General features: G+C 45.4%; 2 protein-coding genes across 2 annotated transcripts in view; one reads left to right on the plus strand and one right to left on the minus strand.

Annotated features, from left to right (window-relative positions):
• The window catches only part of NSF (N-ethylmaleimide sensitive factor, vesicle fusing ATPase), a 156,338-nt gene extending 148,247 nt beyond the window's left edge, over positions 1 to 8,091 (plus strand). The window contains exons 18-21 of the mRNA XM_066262705.1: positions 1,569 to 1,703; positions 3,191 to 3,304; positions 6,832 to 6,887; positions 7,326 to 8,091. Of these exons, the coding sequence (XP_066118802.1) occupies positions 1,569 to 1,703; positions 3,191 to 3,304; positions 6,832 to 6,887; positions 7,326 to 7,368 (348 nt within the window). The 3' untranslated portion in view covers positions 7,369 to 8,091. The remainder of the gene's footprint in view (positions 1 to 1,568; positions 1,704 to 3,190; positions 3,305 to 6,831; positions 6,888 to 7,325) is intronic.
• A 4,515-nt stretch (positions 8,092 to 12,606) lies between these two features.
• WNT3 (Wnt family member 3) overlaps positions 12,607 to 20,992 on the minus strand; it is a 51,357-nt gene continuing 42,971 nt past the window's right edge. The window contains exons 3-5 of the mRNA XM_066255324.1: positions 19,388 to 19,653; positions 18,236 to 18,723; positions 12,607 to 14,501 (exon numbers count right to left, since the gene is read on the minus strand). Of these exons, the coding sequence (XP_066111421.1) occupies positions 18,244 to 18,723; positions 19,388 to 19,653 (746 nt within the window). The 3' untranslated portion in view covers positions 12,607 to 14,501; positions 18,236 to 18,243. The remainder of the gene's footprint in view (positions 14,502 to 18,235; positions 18,724 to 19,387; positions 19,654 to 20,992) is intronic.

The raw sequence follows: 20,992 nt of genomic DNA on the forward strand, positions 1-20,992 counted from the left end.
TTATTTTTTGAAAAAAACTCACTCCCAGGGGGTCAGCGAGCATGAAAAAAACTCATGGGGTTTACTCAAAGGGTTTAAAAAAAGTTACAAGCCAGAATGGCATCAGTCTTCCAGCCAGCAACATGAAAAATTAAAAGACAATGGAGCAGTACCTTCAAAATTCTGAGGGGAAAATTATTTCCAACCTTGTTCTCTATACCTAGCCAAAACATCAAGTATAAATAGTGTGTATAATATTAAGGGTGGAGTAAAAGCATTTCCAGACTCTCAAGGAAATGTTTAAATTTTTACCTCTCATGTATCAACTTTCTTAGGAAGTTTTCAGATTATACGCACCATGGGAAAGAGAATAAATGAAGAAGAAAGAAGGCTACAAAACTGGGGTTACACTAGGAGGAGAGAGGAAAGTTCTAGAACTGCAGCTGTGGAGCAGGCCTAGAAAGTAGCAATTCAAACTCAGCTCTGAGGACAGAGGACTTCAGGAGGGGAATGTCTTTAAAATCAACAACTTTAGGGTTCCCTAACATATTTGCGTGTATTGAAAGGATATTCATGCTGTGTTTGTTTGGAAATGAACTTCTGACAGGTACATGGTAAACTAAGCAAAGGGGGGAAAGGGTAATTATTAACTCTATTAAAAACAAACTGTTAACAAAAAAATAAATTGATAGTATATTATATGGCTTAGCTGTAAATCACATTTATGTAATCATAATAAATACTGAATATAGATTTAACCAAAGACTGAAATAACCATATTGGAAGGATGAGAAAGGGATGAGGGGTGTGGGAGGAGGGATAAATGCAAAATTAATATTAAATAAGTAGTTTCCGTAATTGGAAGTTAGTAAATATTTAAAACTAAAAACAAAAACTTAAAATAGTAATGTAACCTTGTTATTTAAAACAAGGAAGGAAGTATCAGAAAGTTGAAAATGTTTGCCTCTGGAGTGAGGCAATCGGGAATGATAGCATGAACCTAGGGTAGTTTTTATTTTATTTTTCCTGGTATAATTTTTAAACATTTTATATTTTTGGCTTGAAAATAAAAATGAAATTTAAACATATTAAATGAGACTATTACATAAAGCACTTAGCACCGAGCCCTTCACAGTTGTGTTCATAACATGTAAACTATTACTCTCCTAAAACCCATAATAAAGCTTTGTTAAGTGAGCAGTACAGACTTTCATTCATTCATTTCATTTTTTCCCCCAATTCCCACTATCCATGTTCAATGTTGGCTATGAAAAATGAAATATAAACATGTATGGAAGTGTTTTGGCTTGTATATCTCCCTGATCACTAAGCATTCTTTTTTTGATGTGAATGAGAAGAAAGAGGTATTCCCTCTTTCTGAATCCTGTTCTGAAGATAGTGTTACTTCTTCTGAATCATGTGGTTGAATCTTCTTTTTCATTTTCAAGAGGAAGTTTTTTATTTTTTTTTCTCTATTGCCTAATCATTTGCATTTCTGCGATTAAATAAATGGGTATTGTTCAGGCTTGCTCTAGTTTTCTAATTAGTTTGATCCTGTGCATTTTAACATGTTTTCTCTCTGCAATCAGGGCCGCAAGCTCCTTATCATTGGGACCACCAGCCGCAAAGATGTCCTTCAGGAGATGGAAATGCTTACTGCTTTCAGCACCACCATCCACGTGCCCAACATTGCCACAGGAGAGCAGCTGTTGGAAGCGTTGGAGGTGAAAATGAGTCAATGGATTGATTGCTCACTGTTTATAAGGAATTGGGGCTGGAAACAATGCTGACGGGTGCCAGACATCGCACCTGGTGTTTAGTTTCTGTGTTAACCTAGAATATGGGACCTGGGCTATATCTTCAGTTGTTTTCAGGAATCAGAGGAAGGAGAGATGACTATAAATGAGAGTGAATTGCCCACTTGTCAGTATGAGCAGCACACAAACTGCCAGGAATGGGTGGCTCTGTGCCCAGCATGAGCAATGCACATACATTACATGGACCAGAGCATGGGGTGTAGGTGGGGGAGGTGAAGCATCAGTATAGAAAAATCAGTTATTTGTAGACGCTTTCAGCCCATTTACTTGTATTTATTTAATAAATTGAAACCGGCCCTGGCCAGTTGGCTCAGCGGTAGAGCATCGGCCTGGCGTGCAGGAGTCCTGGGTTCGATTCCCAGCCAGGGCACACAGGAGAGGCACCCATCTGCTTCTCCACGCCTCCCCCCTCCTTCCTCTCTGTCTCTCTCTTCCCCTCCCGCAGCCAAGGCTCCATTGGAGCAAAGATGGCCCAGGTGCTGAGGATGGCTCTGTGGCCTCTGCCTCAGGCGCTAGAGTGGCTCTGGTCGCAACAGAGCAACGCCCCAGAGGGGCAGAGCATCGTCCCCTGGTGGGCATGCCATGTGGATCCCGGTCAGGCGCATGCGGGAGTCTGTCTGACTGCCTCCCCATTTCCAGCTTCGGAAAAATGAAAAATAAAATAAAATAAAATAAATTGAAACCATGATTAAAACCTTAGGAACTTCAAGAAAGCTACAGAAGTAAAAACTGCTTTATGAAAAAGTTCCTAATATAGAAATGCTTTCTTCAGTATTTTTGAGGATGACAAAGTCTTTAATTTTAATAGACTTTGGATTAATATTAATGTGTATATTATGTCCAAATTCAAGTGACTTGATGAGATCTGCTAGAAAATGTTATCTAATTTGTTCAACAGTGGTGAAGGCTTCTTAAAATCCTGAAGACCCATAAAATTGGGGCTTTCTCCCTACAAAGTAGAAATTATTTATATGATAAATGTCTTCAGATTAACCTGCTTGAGCAGCTTTTGTGCCAGAGTTGGGTGAGAAAATTAAATTTAGTGTTTTGACACATGCAGATTTGTTCCTAGAAAAGAATGTTAAAAATTTTAACTGATATTTGTTATGGATTGGAGCTCTTTTTTCTGCCAGCAGATATACCTCTACATTATAATGGAGGCCTATAGGAAAATAGGATTTAGGGTACCAGTTTTCACTTTCATGATTATACCTAATGGATTTAGGAAGGTAAGGTTAGAGTTTAAAATAGGCAGAGAATCCTGTCAGCTTGAACCAGTGAACCAGTCCTTCTCATTGTTCTTTTAAGTATAAATATGAGAATTAACTAATGTTGTTGATTTTCTTACTATAACAGTGCTTTGATTTTATTTTTGTTTTTTGGTTTTTTTGCAGCTTTTGGGCAACTTCAAGGACAAGGAACGTACCACAATTGCACAGCAAGTAAAAGGGAAGACGGTCTGGATAGGAATCAAGAAGCTGCTGATGTTGATTGAGATGTCCCTGCAGGTAAGTGGCTTCCTCCTCCCTATGCTTCAGACGTGCATGCTTCATGATATGCCTAGAGGTTTTATATTTCCTTTTGCTAAAGTTTTAATTTATTCTAATTCTTTTATATTATGTCCAAACTCAAGTTGATATTAGTTGCCTGAGATCAAACAATAATTGATACTTTCCTTTCCCACTTCTTTTTTTTTTCTTTCCCACTTCTTAAAATTCAAAAATAGAAGAAAAGGTTATAAAGTTACTTCAAGTTTTAATTTGGGGAGTCACTCGATAATAGAACTAGAAAGGACTTCAAAGAGCAATTGTTCTGCTGCCCTTCATTTTAGAGGTGAGGGTACTGAATGTCCCACCGGTTGGCTGTGAGTTATCCAAGGTCACAGCCAACTGATGGAGGAGGGATGATGTCCATCAAAGGTCAGAAAGCTACCTGACATACACCAAAAGAGGTCTGGGACACTGCTTTAAGGGACAAGGTAAGTGAGTTGTGCCGCTTATACTACTTGGGCTCTGTAGATTTTCCCCTGGCCTGGGCTCCTAGAAGTTTTATGCAAACTCCTGCAAGGTTAAGTGCCCATAAACATTAGCCCCAGGCCACTGTCTGGGCAAAGACAGATGGAACGTCTTTGAGACTTTCTTACATCTACTGGCGACTTACCTTTCCTCTTTTTGGAATTCAGCCCTCTGTGTACCCGTCCTGTGTCTTCTTATGCTTGTCTTGTCTGATGACACTTGTATCCTTACTAAGCTCCCTGAGTTCAGGGACCTTGGCTGTCCCTCACTATCGAATCCCCGGCGCCTGGGACAGAGCCAGACACACAGTAGGGTGCTCAGAAAACTTGAGTTGAGTGACTCTCTCCCAGGCTCTAGGCTACATCCTAAGCACATGTATTACTGCCCTGTCCTGCCTGGTCAGTGTGAGAGTGGGTGGCAGAGGGTGAAGTTTCAGCTACATCTGAAATAGGCTCTTGGACTGCTCACACATTGGAAACATGAAGTGAATGCTTTTTACTCTTTGCTGGTAAATTTATTTTAAAATAAAATTGTCGTTTTCATAAACTTAAAGTTTAAGCTGTTGAACTTTCAGCTGGACTATTTTTAAGCCAATTTATTTATTTCCCGTCTTGAACAATGCATTAAAATTACAGACTAATCACTTTGCTTAGGCTTTTTGGGGGAAGGGTGCTTATACAGATGTATTGGCTCTGTCCTTGTCAAAAGATAAACGTGTCAGATTGTCAGCTCAACTCTTCATTTTTTTGTTTCAGCACAATTTTTTCCCCAATAATTGCATAGAAGAATCTATGTAGGTTTTCCTCTCCAGTCCCTACCCCTTCCTCTTCCTTTCATGCCTGCAGGTCAGTGATCAAGTTAATGCCACTTATGCACGTGGGGTAGAAAGTGAGAGTGGGGCACTCGGGCCTAATCTTCAGCGACTGACACTTCATAGGCCTCTGAGTCTGAACCCCCTTCATGTCAAATGGATTTCGTGCAGCTGAGTGAATTCTCCTTAGATCTGCCTTAGAGAGGCCGAGCCTAAGTGAAGAGGCATGTAGTTTCGCAGAATATAAGTCATGTTTCCTCTCTGTTCGCTATACACGATTCTGTTAAAACTTGCACAGTGCTAAGGATCTGCTCTGACTGGATGTCACCTGAGGGAATAAAGTCATTTATCTAGATTACTTTTTTCCTCCCTTTCTCTTGACTTTTAATTCCATAGCTACAGGCAAGTCAGTAAGTCGTTGCTCACACATATTAAATATATTTAATGGGCAAAGACCTGCAAGTACTGACTACAGCTGAGCTCCAGCCAGTTCCATTTTTTTTTTAAAGAAGTTGACAATTGATTCATATGTAATTCTATTCCCAGAGAAGAAAAATGTTTCTTTTGTTAGCTATTCACACTTTTTCTTAGTCCTTTGTAGTCTGACCTCTTAACTTTGATACATTTGAAACTTCTGTTAGATGTTTTTCTGGGATAGAAGAGATCTTTAAGGGAAAAAAAAAGAAAGAAAGATGGTTGGAGGGGAATCCAGTTGCACCTTTACCCGCAGCTGCACTGAGCGCTGAACGCTGTTCCCAGAGGCAGGGGTTCCCTCTGGGGAAACAGACTCCTGCCCGGGAACATTGTTTAAAAGTTAGGTGTGTTTCTTACAATAAAAATTCATCTTAAAGAATTAAAGATGTCTTTAATGACCATTTTTTAGATCACATCTTTGGTGGGCCAATGAAAATAAAATACAGTGAAACAAATTAGTATAAATATGAGTATAAAATGAAAATGAATAAATAATAATAATGACCTGAACTTAGAACCTGAACCAAAACCCTTTCATCTTTTCTTAAACTCGTGACACAGTTCCTGTCACAGGAGGCCCACATTATCCAGCGGTCACATCAGAGGGGTCAGTCCTATTCTTCACTGCCTTAGTTTCAGAACAAATTTTTCATTAATTGCAAAGAAGAAACTATGGAAGGGAGACCAAGGCTAAGAAAAGCTAGATTTTTAATCATAAAGAATTAATAAGCTATTTTCTAGTTTAATCAACATCATTGGTTTCTTCAAATTTGGTCTTTTATGCCTTAGAGAAGTCCTCTGAATTGGATGCCATTTGAGCCCTCATGAATGGCTACCATCCTGCCATCCTCACAGAACTCTAGCTAAGGGAACACACCGTTGAGGGGCCTGTGAATGACCAACTGGGTCATTTGGAACCTCAAGTATAGCAATTCTGCCCTGGCCGGTTGGCTCAGTGGTAGAGCATTGGCCCAGCATGTAGAAGTCCTGGGTTTAATTCCTGGTCAGGGCACACAGGAGAAGCGCCCATCTGCTTCTCCACCCCTCCCCCTCTCGCTTCTCTTTCTCACTTTCTCTTTCTCTCTTCCTCTCTCACAGCCATGGCTCGATCAGAGTGAGTTGGCCCCAGGTGCTGAGGATGGTGCCATGGCCTCTGCCTTAGGCACTAAGAAGAGCTTGGTTCAGAGCAACACCCCAGATGGGCAGAGCATCACCCCCTAGTGGGCTTGCCTGGTAGATCCTGGTCAGGATGCATGCAGGAGTCTGTCTCTCTGCCTGAATTTTTTTAAAAAGTATAGCAGTTTTCCATGCTAGGAAATCTCATTCACTTCTCTTGAGTGATGCTATCCACTTGCCTGTGTATCAGAACACTGGTCAAGGAACAGGTAACACATCTGTGACTCAGTAGAGCACTGATGGAAGTATGAGGCCCAGCATTTCCTTGCCAGTGGTCGGCAAACTCATTAGTAAACAGAGCCAAATATCAACAGTACAACAATTGAAATTTTTTTTGAGAGCCAAATTTTTTAAACTTAAACTATATAGGTAGGTACATTCCTTCTCGAGGTAGCGCCCGCATGTGGTATTTTGTGGAAGAGCCACACTCAAGGGGTCAAAGAGCTGCATGTGGCTCATGAGCCGCAGTTTGCCGACCAGGCTCCTTGGCATGAAGTAAGTGCATAGATACTAGAAGGCACCATTAATCCATTGTCTTTATTTCTTCTGATATGTTTAGATGGATCCTGAATACCGTGTGAGAAAATTCTTGGCTCTTTTAAGAGAAGAAGGAGCGTGAGTATATATACCATTTAAAACCAGACTTAGCACTCTTTTAAGCCCCAGTGCCTGTTCTAAGAGTTGCTGTACAGTGCATATAAATTTAAAGTCTCAACCTTTTTTTGGACAATTTTGTTTTCGTTTCTAGAATGCTTTACTGTGTGGTAGGTCTGAGAGACCAAGCAGGGAAATTGGTTGTACTGTTGGTTTGCTCTCCCAGTCCTGCTTCACCAAACCTCCTTGTCACAATGCAGGAAAAACTTAATGGTACATATTTGTTGGAAAGTGCTTTTAAATGCATGGAGCTATGACCCTTTTCTTTTGTGACATGCTTATCTAATAGCGAATGTATAGTGAAAAATTTAGAGACGCCATTAGGAAGCTGTTAGTGATTTTGTGATGAATGGCTCTTTGCAGACCCTCATCTGTTTTTGTATTTTGGGTATTTTTTAGTAGCCCCTGTGACTTTGAAAATGGGCTGTTTGCAAACTCATAGTGACCAAGGGGATTGACCAAGGTAAAGAAGGCCTGGGATCTTCACTGGATTTACTCAAGATTCTGAACAAAATGAAACCATTCCCTACCTTCATGTGTTCGCTCTGCATGATTAGTGCAATAAAACTCCCTTCCTTGTGCATATCAAGATCTACTATTTTGTGGAAGGCGCAAACTTGCTTTAGAATGCTGTGCTTCCTTTCTGTGCAAGCTAAGCTGATTTCTTCTCCAGTCTTTAAGTGTGGGCAAGATACTGTACTTGTGAACACTACACATTTTAAGCTCCCTTCTATCCCCACCACCCAAAAACTCTCAATAAATGTAATGATGTTGCAAGACAACACTTGGCCTATTAGCAGGAAGACTTTCTACAGGTAAACTGGGACAGTGAATCAAAGCATGGGCTCAAAGGGATTTTTGTACAACTTCCCTGGGCTCATACTAAAGGTAATTGGGTATTCAGTTCAAGTTCTCTGCGAAAGCTAGTTGTTACCTTTGCCTAAAGAAACAGGGCTTTGGATTTGTTGTTCTTAATGATTTTCAGAGATGTTTCCAAGTTGTAGTCAGGAGATCTTTCTTAATAGAAACTCAGATTATTATTGTGTTGGCCATGACATCCCCTTAATGTAACTAATTTCCTCTGTGGTAAGAGATATGCTAATCGTTACCCCTTAGTAGTTGTCGTTAAAAACTGTGAAAGATGTATGGGAAAAGCGTATACCCCCCCCCAAAAAAAGGAATCATTAAAATAAAGTAATTTACAAACCTCTCAGCGCTAATTAGTTGTCCAACTCTAAATGGGTCAATTCCTTAGTATATTATTAAAGGCTTATTAGCATCACCACTCTTCTTTTTTCCTTAGCTTAATGACTTACTTGGAATGTACCCTTCCTTTATTTTAAATGATCTGTACTATCTAGCATGTAATAAAACACTATTTTCCAGAAAAAAATAAACCACTTTCTAGCTCTCTCCCCTCAGTCCTTTGAGATCCATTCCAATACACTTAACACATTTCCTTTTCCCTGTACACTTATTCCAAAGGGTTTGTCTTATACCCGAGCTAGAAGGAATCTAAATAGGTCATCATATTTGGTGATAAGACCTATGGAGCATGCCACTCTCTCCCACTGCTGCTTAAAATGTGAGGACAATCGGAAGCCATCTGAATGTGCTTACCACTGCCCATGAGGCTGCCGCAGCGGCACGTGGGAGTAGCTCTGTCTTCTGTCTCTGTGGTAGAAGGCACCTGATCTCCAGATCTTGCTATCTGCATATTTTTGGTAGACTTGTATGTCATATCTAATTTGTTTCCACTTTTCATCTCTAGCTTATTTTATGGTTTCTCAAAAAGTAGATTGTATTGTGAACTTCTGTGATTCTTGGTGACCAGTACCCTGGATTCCCTTATCTGGTTCAGGTCTTTCTTGCCTCTTTTCTCTTCCTGTGAAAGCAGCACACATTGTACTAATTTATGTTTCTTACTCAGTGAGAGTAATGTCTTTGTGTTTTGTCCAAAACTATATTGAAAAATATAAATATTATGTTGTTTAATGCAAATAAATGAATGCAATAAAGAGTATATATACTTGAAAACATTCTGTAGACCAATATTTTATACAAAACAATACACATCACTGATATAAATGTATGCAAAAGAGGGGGCTCAGAAAAGGCCCCTGGATGTTTTTGTTATAACTATCATAAGGGGTTGGGTGATTTTTATTTAAAATTTTCTCATTTTAATTAGTTTGAAAGTGTAGTTATTTAAAAAGGAAAACATCAATAGCATTTTTAAAAGTTAATACACAAGAATCTTTATACTTATTTTACCTCATTAAAAAAACTGAAGTATACCAGAGTTATAATTGGGTCAAACCAGAAAGGAGAACCGTTTCTCGAGTAGTACTACTCCTTCCTATGAAATGTACGAACGTGGACTCAAACACTGTCAGGGAGATTTCTCATGGTTTTTTTCTGTATCCTTCATCCCTTTTTCATATTTCTGAGCTCTTTGCCTAAACCCTGATCCTTAGAGTTGGTTCACATTAGGATTCAAGGAAGCCCCGAAAGTCGGCAAGGTCTGTGGGAAGAGGCCGTCTCGGGAGCTTCTCTGATAGCAGGGCTGGCTCCTGGGGGCTGTCCACACCCTCCTGTGGGGGGGCCCTGAGGCCACCCGGTCCCTGCGCAGCCTTGAAGAGGTGGAGTCTTGAAGCTATGCACTTACTCTTCAAAGTTGCTGCTGGTGGAGAGAGCGTAGGAACATCAGCCCGCCACACTCGCTCATAAAGCAGAGGAGGCCAACCAACTGCCGCCATACTTTGTGGATGAGCTGTTAAACAGGCTATACATTTTTTTTTGTCAGAAAATGTAATTAAAGCCTCAAAAAAGGAGGTTATTTTATCCTTTCTAGGTATGTACATCTTCATTGAAACACTTTTTAAAATGTAACAGAAAACTGTATAATGGTGGTTAAAATCTGAAGTATGTTTTGCTTTAAGGTTGTTTTTTCTTCATATCCTAAAAATTATAGTGAACAGCCTCCCCTTGAAGTTTCAGCAACAAGTCATGGAGAAGATCCAAGCATGTTTAATAATCAAATCCTGGTAAACAGACTTGTGGAAGCATTGAGTCAGCTTTAGACAGCCAGCCCAGCCCAAACAGAGGGTAAAAGCAAGATTTCATTTTCCTCGGCTGGCAACTTGACCCATAAGTCTTTTCAAAGAAGTGACAGGAAAAGGTGTGTAGGAGAGTTCAAAAAAGCATGTAAATTTCAGAAGTTATTACAAAATGATCTTAAGTTTCTCATCAGCTGGCAAGCAGTGGCGAGACTGGGCCTGGAGCGGGGCCCACAGGGTGTGTGTGTGGACCCCGTAACAGTGAGATGCAGGAGATAGGGCTGTGATCGGCAGGGTTCCCAAGCAGTGCAGACATTCTGCAAGGAGGACTCAGGTTTGAAAACGTCCCGGTGTACAGTCTCCACACAGCTGCTTTTGTTCACTATTTTGGGAGTCTAAGACAAATGGTTAAAACACTTTGCCTCCTGGAAAGCTTTCTGTTAAGCTAGGAGAAACCATGACAGTGTGGTAGCCATCCTTCCGCTGAGGTAAGTTCACCTGCGTGTGTATGCCAGACACACACGTGCATGTCCATAGACCCAAGGCTGGCCCGGCTACACACTGGGTCGCTGGACCCCACCTCTGGAGACACCTCGACTTGTCTCACCATCCATCGCCTCGTCCCTTGCTCTTCTCTGTATTTTCCTCACCCTCTTTCTTTTGCCTTTATCCGTACTCATCCCCAAACACTCACACTTCCCCCTCTATCCTTCTTCATTAAATACTGCTTTGAAAGATACCTTTTCATTATACTGCCCTTTTTCTTTCTTTTGCATCTTTTTTTTAAAACTTCCTCATGTTTTTAGATGTTCACTAGTATTTATGATTATAGAGAAGCTAATTGTTCAAACACTGCTATAAACTATTCTCTTTAATCACAGAATATGATTAATCATAGAGAGGATTACAAATGGCCTTGGTAAGTATAAGTAGAGACCATTTAAATATTTGGCAATCTTACAGGTATAAAAAAATTAAAAGTACCTAGAATGCTGGGGGAGATGAGTATTAGCCTTACATAAAAGCTGACTACAAAGATAGGCAGCACTGCAGGGCACGAAGGAGAGCTGTATATTTTCCATGTCCGGGTTCGTGCGCCGCTGAAACTACCATTTCTGTGCTTTAAGCTTTTCACAAACTAAGTAAAGACATGTCTTGGGCAAAATAAAGCTCATGAATTTCTTTTTTTTTTTTTTTTTTTTTTACAGAGTCAGAGTCAGAGATAGGGATAGATAGGGACAGACACACAGAAACAGAGAGAGATGAGCATCAATCATCAGTTTTTTGTTGCGACACCTTAGTTGTTCACTGATTGCTTTCTCATATGTGCCTTGACCGCAGGCCTTCAGCAGACCAAGTAAACCCCCTTTGCTCGAGCCAGCAACGCTGGTGAGCCTTGCTCAAACCAGATGAGCCTGCGCTCAAGCTGGCGAGCTTCGGGTCTCGAACCTGGGTTCTCTGCATCCCAGTCCGACGCTCTATCCACTGTGCCACCGCCTGGTCAGGCTAAAGCTCATGAATTTCTAATCTCAGGTTAGAGGTCGGAATGGAGCCCTGGCAGCCCATCTCCACTGCACAGGGCAGACCACTTTATTTTTCTGTGAAATGAGATGAAAAGATTTGTTCCTGATAAAGGCAAATAAGAAAGAACAAAAAAGGTTCTTACTGTGCCAAATAAACTGAAGATGACATTTTATGGGTAGGTCTGAAAATAGCATCTCATTACTTATTCAGGTGGGTCCTTTTGAAACTGCAGTCTAAGGAGAGAATGAATGCTTTTCCCTAGAGCATGCCCACTGGTGGGTCCTCTCTGCCCAGACTGACCAGTCTAAACTGTAAATGACATTAGTTCCATACACCCCAGAGCTCAGGGTACACAATTTCTTCTTCCTGCCCCGCCTCCCCCCTCTAGCTTAGCTCTAAGCAAAGCTAGCACGGGAGATCCATTTCCAGGTGAGTTTCATTTTCAGTAGAGCAAATCCTATGTTCCCAATAAATGGCAGTGGAAACATGGGTGAGGAAGGGATTAAGTCAGTGGCCAATTCTGTGGTCTGCTGGCCTTGAGCCACATCTTTGAGTGTGACATTAATTTGTGCATTGAATGTGCTAGAGTCTATGAAATGAATTACTGCACAAATTGCTTATTTCTAAAATGGGAAACTCTTTGTTAGAAATTCTTTTAGAACAAAGTAAGCCTGTAAGAAAGTGGGAGAGTAGATCAGACCTACTGTCCATGATGTCTCAGATGGTCTTGCTTAGAGAACAGAGGAAGGGTACTTAGTTTGGGCCACTAATTTTAGAGTGAAAGCTGAAGCTGCCACATTCGGATCTTGATATTCTTGACCTCCTGAGCATTAACCTGGAAACTCCACACATTGTACAATGTATTCATTTTAAGTTTGTTTACCTTCTCTTTAATGACTTAACAGAAAAAAACTGCATGATGAAATATATTTTCTCCAAATATATATATATTTATATAATATATAATCTTAGTTAACTCAAAGGTATATACATTGTATAATAAATAATATTTATAAAAAGAGACTTTTTGAATATAAAATCAAAAAGATCAACAACTTCTACAACTTTTTACAAAACTTTGGATACAGCAGGTTGGTAGGAAATTTCCATTGGATACTAGTACCTGACTACGGCAAGAATAATTACAATGCACTCAGTGTACTATTATTAAATAATTACTTGTCAGCTACTTGAATACGCCCCAGAAACATGACTTTACCACTTTTAATATAGAATACATAGATAACGAAAAGATTGTTTTGAAAATTGGTATTCATTCTGCTGAAATAATTCTCCCATAAAGCAAGCATTATCCGGTTGACATGATTTAAAACTTTTCAGTCTAAGGTGAGATGAGGAGGGGCATTCGGACTACAGAGGGGATGGGATGTGTATCTTAGCAGGGCTCGTTGCCAGCAGATTCCAGAGTGCAGGCATGGCTTCTGGACAGTCGTCTTGGCAAACCCGCCTGAGCAAGCAGGAAGATCGCTTGACCTGATATCTTGGTCAGTGTCTGGCAGACCAAAAAGAGAAGGAAGAGGAAGAGGAGGAAACTTTGCTCTGTGCTGTACCCCTGCTGCATCTCTTTCTGATTTTCCTTAAGACAGAGCTGTTGGATTGGTCCATACCATCAAATCCGTTTGCCTCCGTTTTGCTAGCTTCCTGTAGGACACTGTGCAGGACCACTGTGGATCAAGGAGAACTCAGCTGTGAGGTGCTTTTCCCAAGGGAGCAGGTGACTGCTTGCCCCTCTTTGAACACCTAGTCCCAGTCCTCAGTAACTGCATGGATTGGTGCTTATCAGCATGCAGGTGAGGCCAGAAGAGCTGTGGTAAAGAACTCTGCATCTCTGTTCACTCACATCACACAGGCCAAAGAAAGAAAAGGATGCGGGAACACGTGTTCTTACTGGAGAGGAAGTGAAGGAATCATTTATAACCTCCCCACCTACTAGTCTCCAAATTAGAACTTTAGGAATAGATTGCTACTCCCTCACTGGCCCTTTGTCTGATTTATACTAAGGTGACCTAGGGTCCAGCTGCTCACGTGGCGTTGTTTGATGGAGAATCTGCAGGTGAGCAGGGCTGGGAGGGATTGAGTGGCCCTTCCAAAGATACCACTCCTTTCTTTAGGAAGCCACTTGGGCTGGAGAAGGCTTGTCCTACCCCCCCCCCCCCAACCCCATACAACCAAACTATTTACAACGTCCACTACAAAATAAAAGTACGGCATTAATGGTAGAAACTGCAGAATGGTAGAGAAAGATTTTGAGATCTGACTGCAGTTCACAGAGCCTTGTGCAGAACAGGGTTACAGAGAAAATGAGGCTGAGAAGAACACACAGCTGCTCTTCAAACAGCTTACCAGGTTACCTAGAACTCCTAGCTCTTCAAAACTGAAAACCGTATTCTAACAACTGCCTTGGGCCTCCCTACCATTTTATCCTAGCTAAACCTATGGCTTTTATCATATCGTGAAAGTGTATCAGATTTGAGTGGGAGTTGACAGAGAAAGGGAGACTGCAAGGGTCTGTCCTACTTCCTAACTCCCACCCCAGAGCATCCTGGAATGCCACCATGAGAAGCGGTTTGGAAACCATCTTGCCCGTGCTGATATCTCTGTCACCAGGCAGAGAGCTCACAGTAGCCCAGCCTGTTCTGTTGGAGTAGAAATTTTTTTCCATTTTTATTTTCTTTAACATGTGCAAAGATAAGCCTCGGGTCTGTTCCTATCAGACCCCAGAGAACTGAAAAGAAAGCCCCTTCTTTAAAAACCACACACCATCCAAAGTAAGGTGAGAAACTTAAGATGAGCAAGGGAGGGAGGCCTCCCAGTCAGCGGGCTGGTTGGATCTAGGTAATTTACCACACATGCATCTGGCAACAGTCCGGATTCCTTGCTGTCTGATGCTGAGGGCTGAGCCGCGTAGGTCCTGCTCCCCAGAGGACTTCAGCGAATCTGCCCAGCCATAAACTTGACCTTTCCCAGCACCCTTTGAAAAATAAAGAGGAAGAATTAGAAACATAATTGCTTTCTCAGGGAGACCACCCATAAGGGTACAAAGATCACAGGCTGCTGACAGGAGGTCTCAGCATTTTTCTTATACCTGGAGGTAACTGGGGACCTTGAGTGGCTTTTCCCTGCTCCGTACTATACCTGAGGTCCACCACTGAGGAAGGGAGTACAGGACAGTAGGGCTTTAGCATCCACAGAACTGGGATCCAATTCCTATCTCCCTCACCACCTAGCTGGGGGCTTGGGCGACAGGAAGCCCTGTCGCAGGTAACTCACTACCCTAGTGCACGAATCTGCCTTGTACGGAGATGAAGAAACGTGGCAGGTGCCTGGCCCAGTTTCCGACTTAGAGCAGACTCCTGCGCACTGTATGTGTGTGTTTTAATCACACCAGTTTCATAATGAGCTGTCCAAACAAGAAAGTCTAATTAAAAAATTGTGAATAATGGGAGCACCAATGTGTACATTTTACTCATTTGTATGTTTACACATCACAAAGGCCTGAAGAGCTGTCACCGCACCCCCAGTCAGCCCTCGCTCCTGGGGCCTGAGAGGACCAGTGCAAGGCCGTTTCACAGTGGCAGAAACAGACTCGGCAAGAGCCCAGGGACATGTCCAAGATCTCACAGCAAGTTAGTGACAGATCCAACACCAGGGGTCAAACCAGACTGCCTGACTTGTTCAAAGCCCTTCTTGCTTACCATGTTCACGTCTGAATAACAAGGAATAAACCTGGTACTTGTAAAAAATCAATGGTTAGCCTGAGTCACTGGACAAAAGCTACAAGTGATGGAAAGGATGTTTTCCCCATAAGGAAGACTGGCCGTCCTGTGGCATAAAGCTGGTGCGTGCACACACACGCGCGCACACGCGCACACACACGCACGCGTGCACAGCCTCGGTCTCCTCTCTCCTACCTGCACTGTTGAGACAAGGCCGAATACCTAAGAGACAAGCAAGAGGCTCTGTCCTATGCAATCCCTGCCATCCTGTTTCAAAAGTTCCCATTTTGCCTGCCGAGTGTCAGTGTGGGTGAAAGGATAAGAGGAGGCCACAGGGTCCCAGCCTATGGCTCCTGACCAAGCAGCAGGCCTGGGGGAAAGCTGACCTTGGAGGTCAGCTTAGCCCGGAATCTGCTGCCTTCTCAGGAGCATCTGAGCCATGTGCCAGGCTCTTGGTGTCACAGACTCTAGTCCATACAACAACCCTGCGAGGGACATAGTTCTTATCCTCAGTTCATAAATGAGGAAGGCTGGGCTCAGAGAGGCAAAGCAGCTTGCCCAGAATCACTCAACAAAAGACCACCACATTGGGAGCAAATTCTCCACTTGTCCCAGAGCGGGGGCTCCAGAGTGTCCTCACAGGAGGGGCCTGGGGCTACGATACACCTGGACATGGCATCTTGAAACCATGTCTAGCACTTTCCCTAAGGCTAGAAACACACCATTCTATTTCAGAAATGGGGAGACAGATGGCTGATGGAGAGCACTGATTCTTAGGATCCGTATTAATATGGGGGTTGCAGGCGGGACTTTCCAGACACTGAGGGCCAACCCAGCACCTCCTTCTCTGCTTAGCGGATTGTTTATCTCTGCTGCCCACCAGGGCAGGGGAGGTGCTGAAACAGAGTGCCAGGGGCCTGAATCACTGACACCCTAGAGGCCCCAGTGGGGCCTTGGGATACTGCTGTGACCTCTGCAGGACCCACATACGGGGTTTTGTGGAGGCAGAGACCTGGACTTATTGTCCCTATCTGTGCAATGAGCAGGCTAAACAGATGGTCCTCTGTCTAGTGTGAGTGTTCTAAAGCTCTGGTTCTTCCCCCTCCCCCCAGAAGGACCAGAGCTACGTCCCAATGGGTAGCGGGGACACTTGCCTGTGGCCATAGTGGACATCAGAAGAGGGTGGCCACTGTGCTTTCAAACATTCCTTCCATTTTGTCAGGCCACAAAGAGCCTCTTGAGTTCTCTCTCATTCACTGACTTTTCTTCTATCATTTTGAAAGGCAGTATATGAACCTGCCCAAGTGATGACACCATTTCATTGCATGATGACCACCCTCATGTCACAGCACCCTGATGTCTTTTACCACACTTTCTATTAATACTATATTCAGATAGTCACATCTCTGCTCACTTGAGCCTCATAAAACTTCTGCAAGGTTCCCACTATCACCACGTCTGCACAGATGAGGAAACTGGGCTTCAAGTCTCCACAACTGGTAAGTCTAACTTTCTAGACTCTGTGCCCAACTTGGGCTATACAGAGGGCTTCCCAGATAGACTGAGTGAATCACCCCTCAACCAGAGCTCTCCCCATAATGTCACATTCCTCCCACAGTCTCACCCAGCATAAGCATGTGCCCCAACTCCGAAGTGCCCTGTGTGGAACTGCATGGGGTACTCTCTGACACAGCTCTCAACACTGGCTGTTTGGCTCAGTGGTAGATTTTTGGCCCAATGTGTGGAAGTCCTGGGTTCGATTTCCAGTCAGGGCACATAGGAGATACAACCATCTACTTCTCTACAACTCCCCTCCCTTCTTCTTTCTTTCTTTCTCTCTCTCTCTCTCTCTCTCTCTCTCTCTCTCTCTCTTCCTCTCCCACAGCCATGGCTCCAATGGTTCGAGCAAGTTGGCCCTGGATGCTGAGGATGGCTCCATGCCCTCACCTCAGGTGCTAAAATAGCTCTGTTGCCAAGCAACAGAGCAATGGCCCCAGATGGACAGAGCATTGCCCCTGAAGGGACCCGTCAGGTGGATCTGAGTTGGGGCACATGCGGGAGTCTGTCTGCCTCCCCGCCCCTCATTTAGTTTAAAAAAAAAAAAAAAAAGACTATCATCTCTGGGTTCCATGGTTGGCAAATGGTGGAAGCTGGGCTGAGGTTCATGCCTCTGTATATAGGATCCTTCTCCAGATTAGAGAAAAGGAAGAAAGGGCACACTGGCCTCAAAACCTTTTACCTCCAAGGTTGGGATCACCCTAGGTCAATCTTGACCTATCCTAGAGACCTGTGGATCTGAGGGCCAGGCACACTGTCTCCCACGCTGGGCCACCTCTGGGAAGCTTGGCAACATAATCCACCAGCCTTTGATCCCTTGATTACTCACCACCATCACTCTGAACTTGACTCCTTCCTCCTCCCCATCACTATCCATAAACTCAGCGAGAGTGCACTCCACTCCACCCAAGCTTCAGATCTGTCAGGATATGGGCTTATACACAGCTTCCCCACACCCACCTCCTTAAGGCTGGTAGGATTTACGCTTGTGCAAAAACTTGCCCTCTAAGTTCAAGGTGGGTGCAAAATGACGCTGCCCCAGGGTTTGTAGAAGAAACTTTTCTGTCTACTGTTTCAAGTGTTTTAACCTCCTTATTTGACAGTAAGAAAACTGAGGCCCAGAGAAGTGAAGGAACAGAAGTTACGGGCAGAGCTGGCACCAGAGATCAGGTGTCCCAGTTCCAGCCCCAGTGCCCCTCCTCTGTCTCCACAGATGCTCAATAATGAGCCTGTGGCCGAACACGAATTGGACCTGGCTCACGGTTGACTAACACGTGTAAGAATTTTAAGCAATTGCTTGCAGCCTCAAGAGCACACACTTGGGAGCTTGTGTCTTTGGAGGCTGAGAACTAGAACAGGTGGTCAGGAAGTGGAGGTGGGCAAACCCAGGCCCTGAAGCAGAACCCCCGGGCTCCCCTCCCCGCCACCCTACCTGGCTCCCTACTTGCAGGTGTGCACGTCGTAGATGCGGATGCACTCTTGGCAGCTCACGTAGCAGCACCAGTGGAAGATGCAGTGGCATTTCTCCTTCCGCTTTTCCGTCCTTGTGTTGTGGCCTCGGCCGCAGCAGAGCAAGTCGCAGCCATCGATGCCGTGGGAGGTGACATTGCAAGTCCGGTCCCTGGTGCCAAAGGAGCCCGTCTCGGGATTGGGCTCGCAAAAGTTGGGGGAGTTCTCATAGTAGACCAGGTCCCTCTCGGTGGGCGGCTTGAAGAGCGCGTACTTGGCGCGGAGGGTCTCCACCCACCCGCGGGACTCGCGGTGCTTCTCCACCACCATCTCGGACGCGCTGTCGTACTTGTCCTTGAGGAAGTCACCGATGGCGCGGAAGTCGGGCTGGGCCCACCAGCAGGTCTTCACTTCGCAGCTTCCCGACAGCCCGTGGCACTTGCACTTGAGGTGCATGTGGTCCAGGATAGTCTGGGAAAGAGGAGTAGCAACTGGCCCCCACACTGACCTCATCTGGAAGCGCACCTAGACCTTCTTGCTCTGCCCTGCCCAGCCCCATCTCTGGAGCCTTCTCTATTCCCACCTGGGCCAGGAATAGAGCCTTCTCTATTCCTACCAAGGCACGAACCCAAAGAAGGGTAACTATTGTTTCCCTCCCCTCCACACCCCAAGCTTCAGCAGAAATCACATCCATTTCTCAAAGCTGTAACAATTAGAAACCGTTATCCATGTTTAACAGATGAGGAAACCGAGGGTGGGAACATAAGTGCCTCACCCTAAGTCAAACAACCATAAGAAGGGGTGGAAGCTGAGCTCAAAGCCAAGCCCAGGGCCTACACAAGAAGCCCGAACGCACAGGATGGGCTACCGGTACCTGCTGGGTGGGCTCACCACACTCCCCACTGATGCATCCTGCAGCAGGCGGAGACCCGGGACAGTCCAAGAGTAAAGGACAGTGAGCAGAAAGGGTGGCTGTCCGGGTGTGTGGAAGCCAAGCCTGGCCGAGGTGGAGAAGAGGCAGAGCAGGAGCCCTGGCTGCACAAGGGCAGCTGGAAAGGGTTGAGGCAGGAGGGGTCGGGACAGGGTCAGGAAGGGGGTCCCAGAAAGGGTCGCAACAAGAGCAGCTGCAACTCACCGTGCGGCCTGCCTCGTTGTTGTGCTTGTTCATGGCCGAGCGAGCGTCTGGTCTGTTCTCACGCGCATCTGCGAACTCCCGGGACACCAGCACCCCGAAGTCGGCGTCCTCGCTGCAGCCGCCCCACTTCCAGCCCTCTCCCGGCGGCCCCTTATGGTGGGAGTCGCAGCCGCAGATGGTGGAGGTGCCCTCTGCGCAGGAGCGGGTGACGGCGAAGGCCACGCCAGCTGAAGCGATGGCGTGCACGAAGGCCGATTCGCGGGTGGCTACGTGGAGGGAGTTGGGAAACATCACTCATGCTAGGTCCTGGGACGTGGCCGCCCTGCTTCAACCTCCCCAGCCAGAAAAGAGGGCTCACTAGCTGGGAGGGAAAAGGGAGGAACCGGGTACCCATCAGACCCGCTTTGGCTGGCCCAGCCCAGGGCGGATATCCCCACTTTACAGATGAGCAAACAGGCCACGGCTGCTACTGATTAAACCGGGGGCTTAATATCGGGCAGGACAGTCTGTTAGAAACAAGGGTGGAAACAGTAGCTCTGGCAGGTTGCTGAAAGGATTAGGTGGCCTTTCTCTCTGTTCTAGCCCAGACCCCATGCCCTCCACCTCCCCAAACTCCAGAGACCCCAGCACGAGCCTGAGGTCTGTGAGGAAGAAGGCCTGGGAACCAACAACTTAAACCTACCCAAGAACTACTCATTCCCCACTTGAATGCACCTAAGAGCAGACCCTTTCCCTTCCTGAGCCTCAGTTCCCTCTTCACAGAATGGGAACAACTTCCCTCTGCCTGGAGTTCTTGACCAGGAGAGTGGTGGATGGTATCTCAGTCTCCCTTCCCATTCTCCACCCAGACCAGAACAAGATTTGGGGCTGAGAATACCAAATCCTTCCTGGGAGGAGGGGGACATAGGGCAGTTCCTCTGGCTCTGCTCCAGGGTCCAGTGTAGAAGTGCTAACACTCAGTGTGTGTTCCCTCAACCTCGTTGTAATAACCACCTTTGGGTGCTCAGTAGGCACCAGATTCTGCCCCCAGGTTCTATATCCATTTAATCCTTTTAAACCCTATGAGGAAGGAAGTCTTATAGGCCCATTGTACAGATAAAGACTGACGATTAGAGAGGCCAAGGCCTGAAAGACCTGCAGTCCAACAGTCTTTCCGTACTGGTGAAGGGCCCAGAGCAGGGACGTGACCTGTCCAAAGCCACACAGACAAGGGTGCCTAGTATACTCTTTAGAGGCCCCAGCGCTGTCGTAGGCCACCTGCAGGGGGAGGGCCCGACCCTGTGCCCCAGCAGTGGGGAGGGGAGTGCAAGGCGTGCAGTCAGCGCGGTGGAGCCCGCGCAGCAAGGGCGACCTGCGGACAGGGAGCGGCCCAGGCCCGTGGCGCGGCGCCCTGGTTCCGAACCCGGTCGCCCCCACTGCCGCAATTCCAGCCCTTTCCCACTCGTCAGCGCCGGGGGCCGGGGGCGCGGGGCGCAGAGGGCATGAGCCCCGCTTCCGGCCGGACTCGCGACCTCTCGCGGCGGCGGCGGCGCCCAGGCCCCGGGCCGCGCTGGGTTCCCAGCCCTGGGGCCGCGGGGGCCGCGGGGGCGGGGCAGGGATTAGCCT

The sequence above is a fragment of the Saccopteryx bilineata genome, chromosome 2 (genome assembly GCF_036850765.1).
Source record: "Saccopteryx bilineata isolate mSacBil1 chromosome 2, mSacBil1_pri_phased_curated, whole genome shotgun sequence".
Lineage (NCBI taxonomy): Eukaryota > Metazoa > Chordata > Mammalia > Chiroptera > Emballonuridae > Saccopteryx > Saccopteryx bilineata.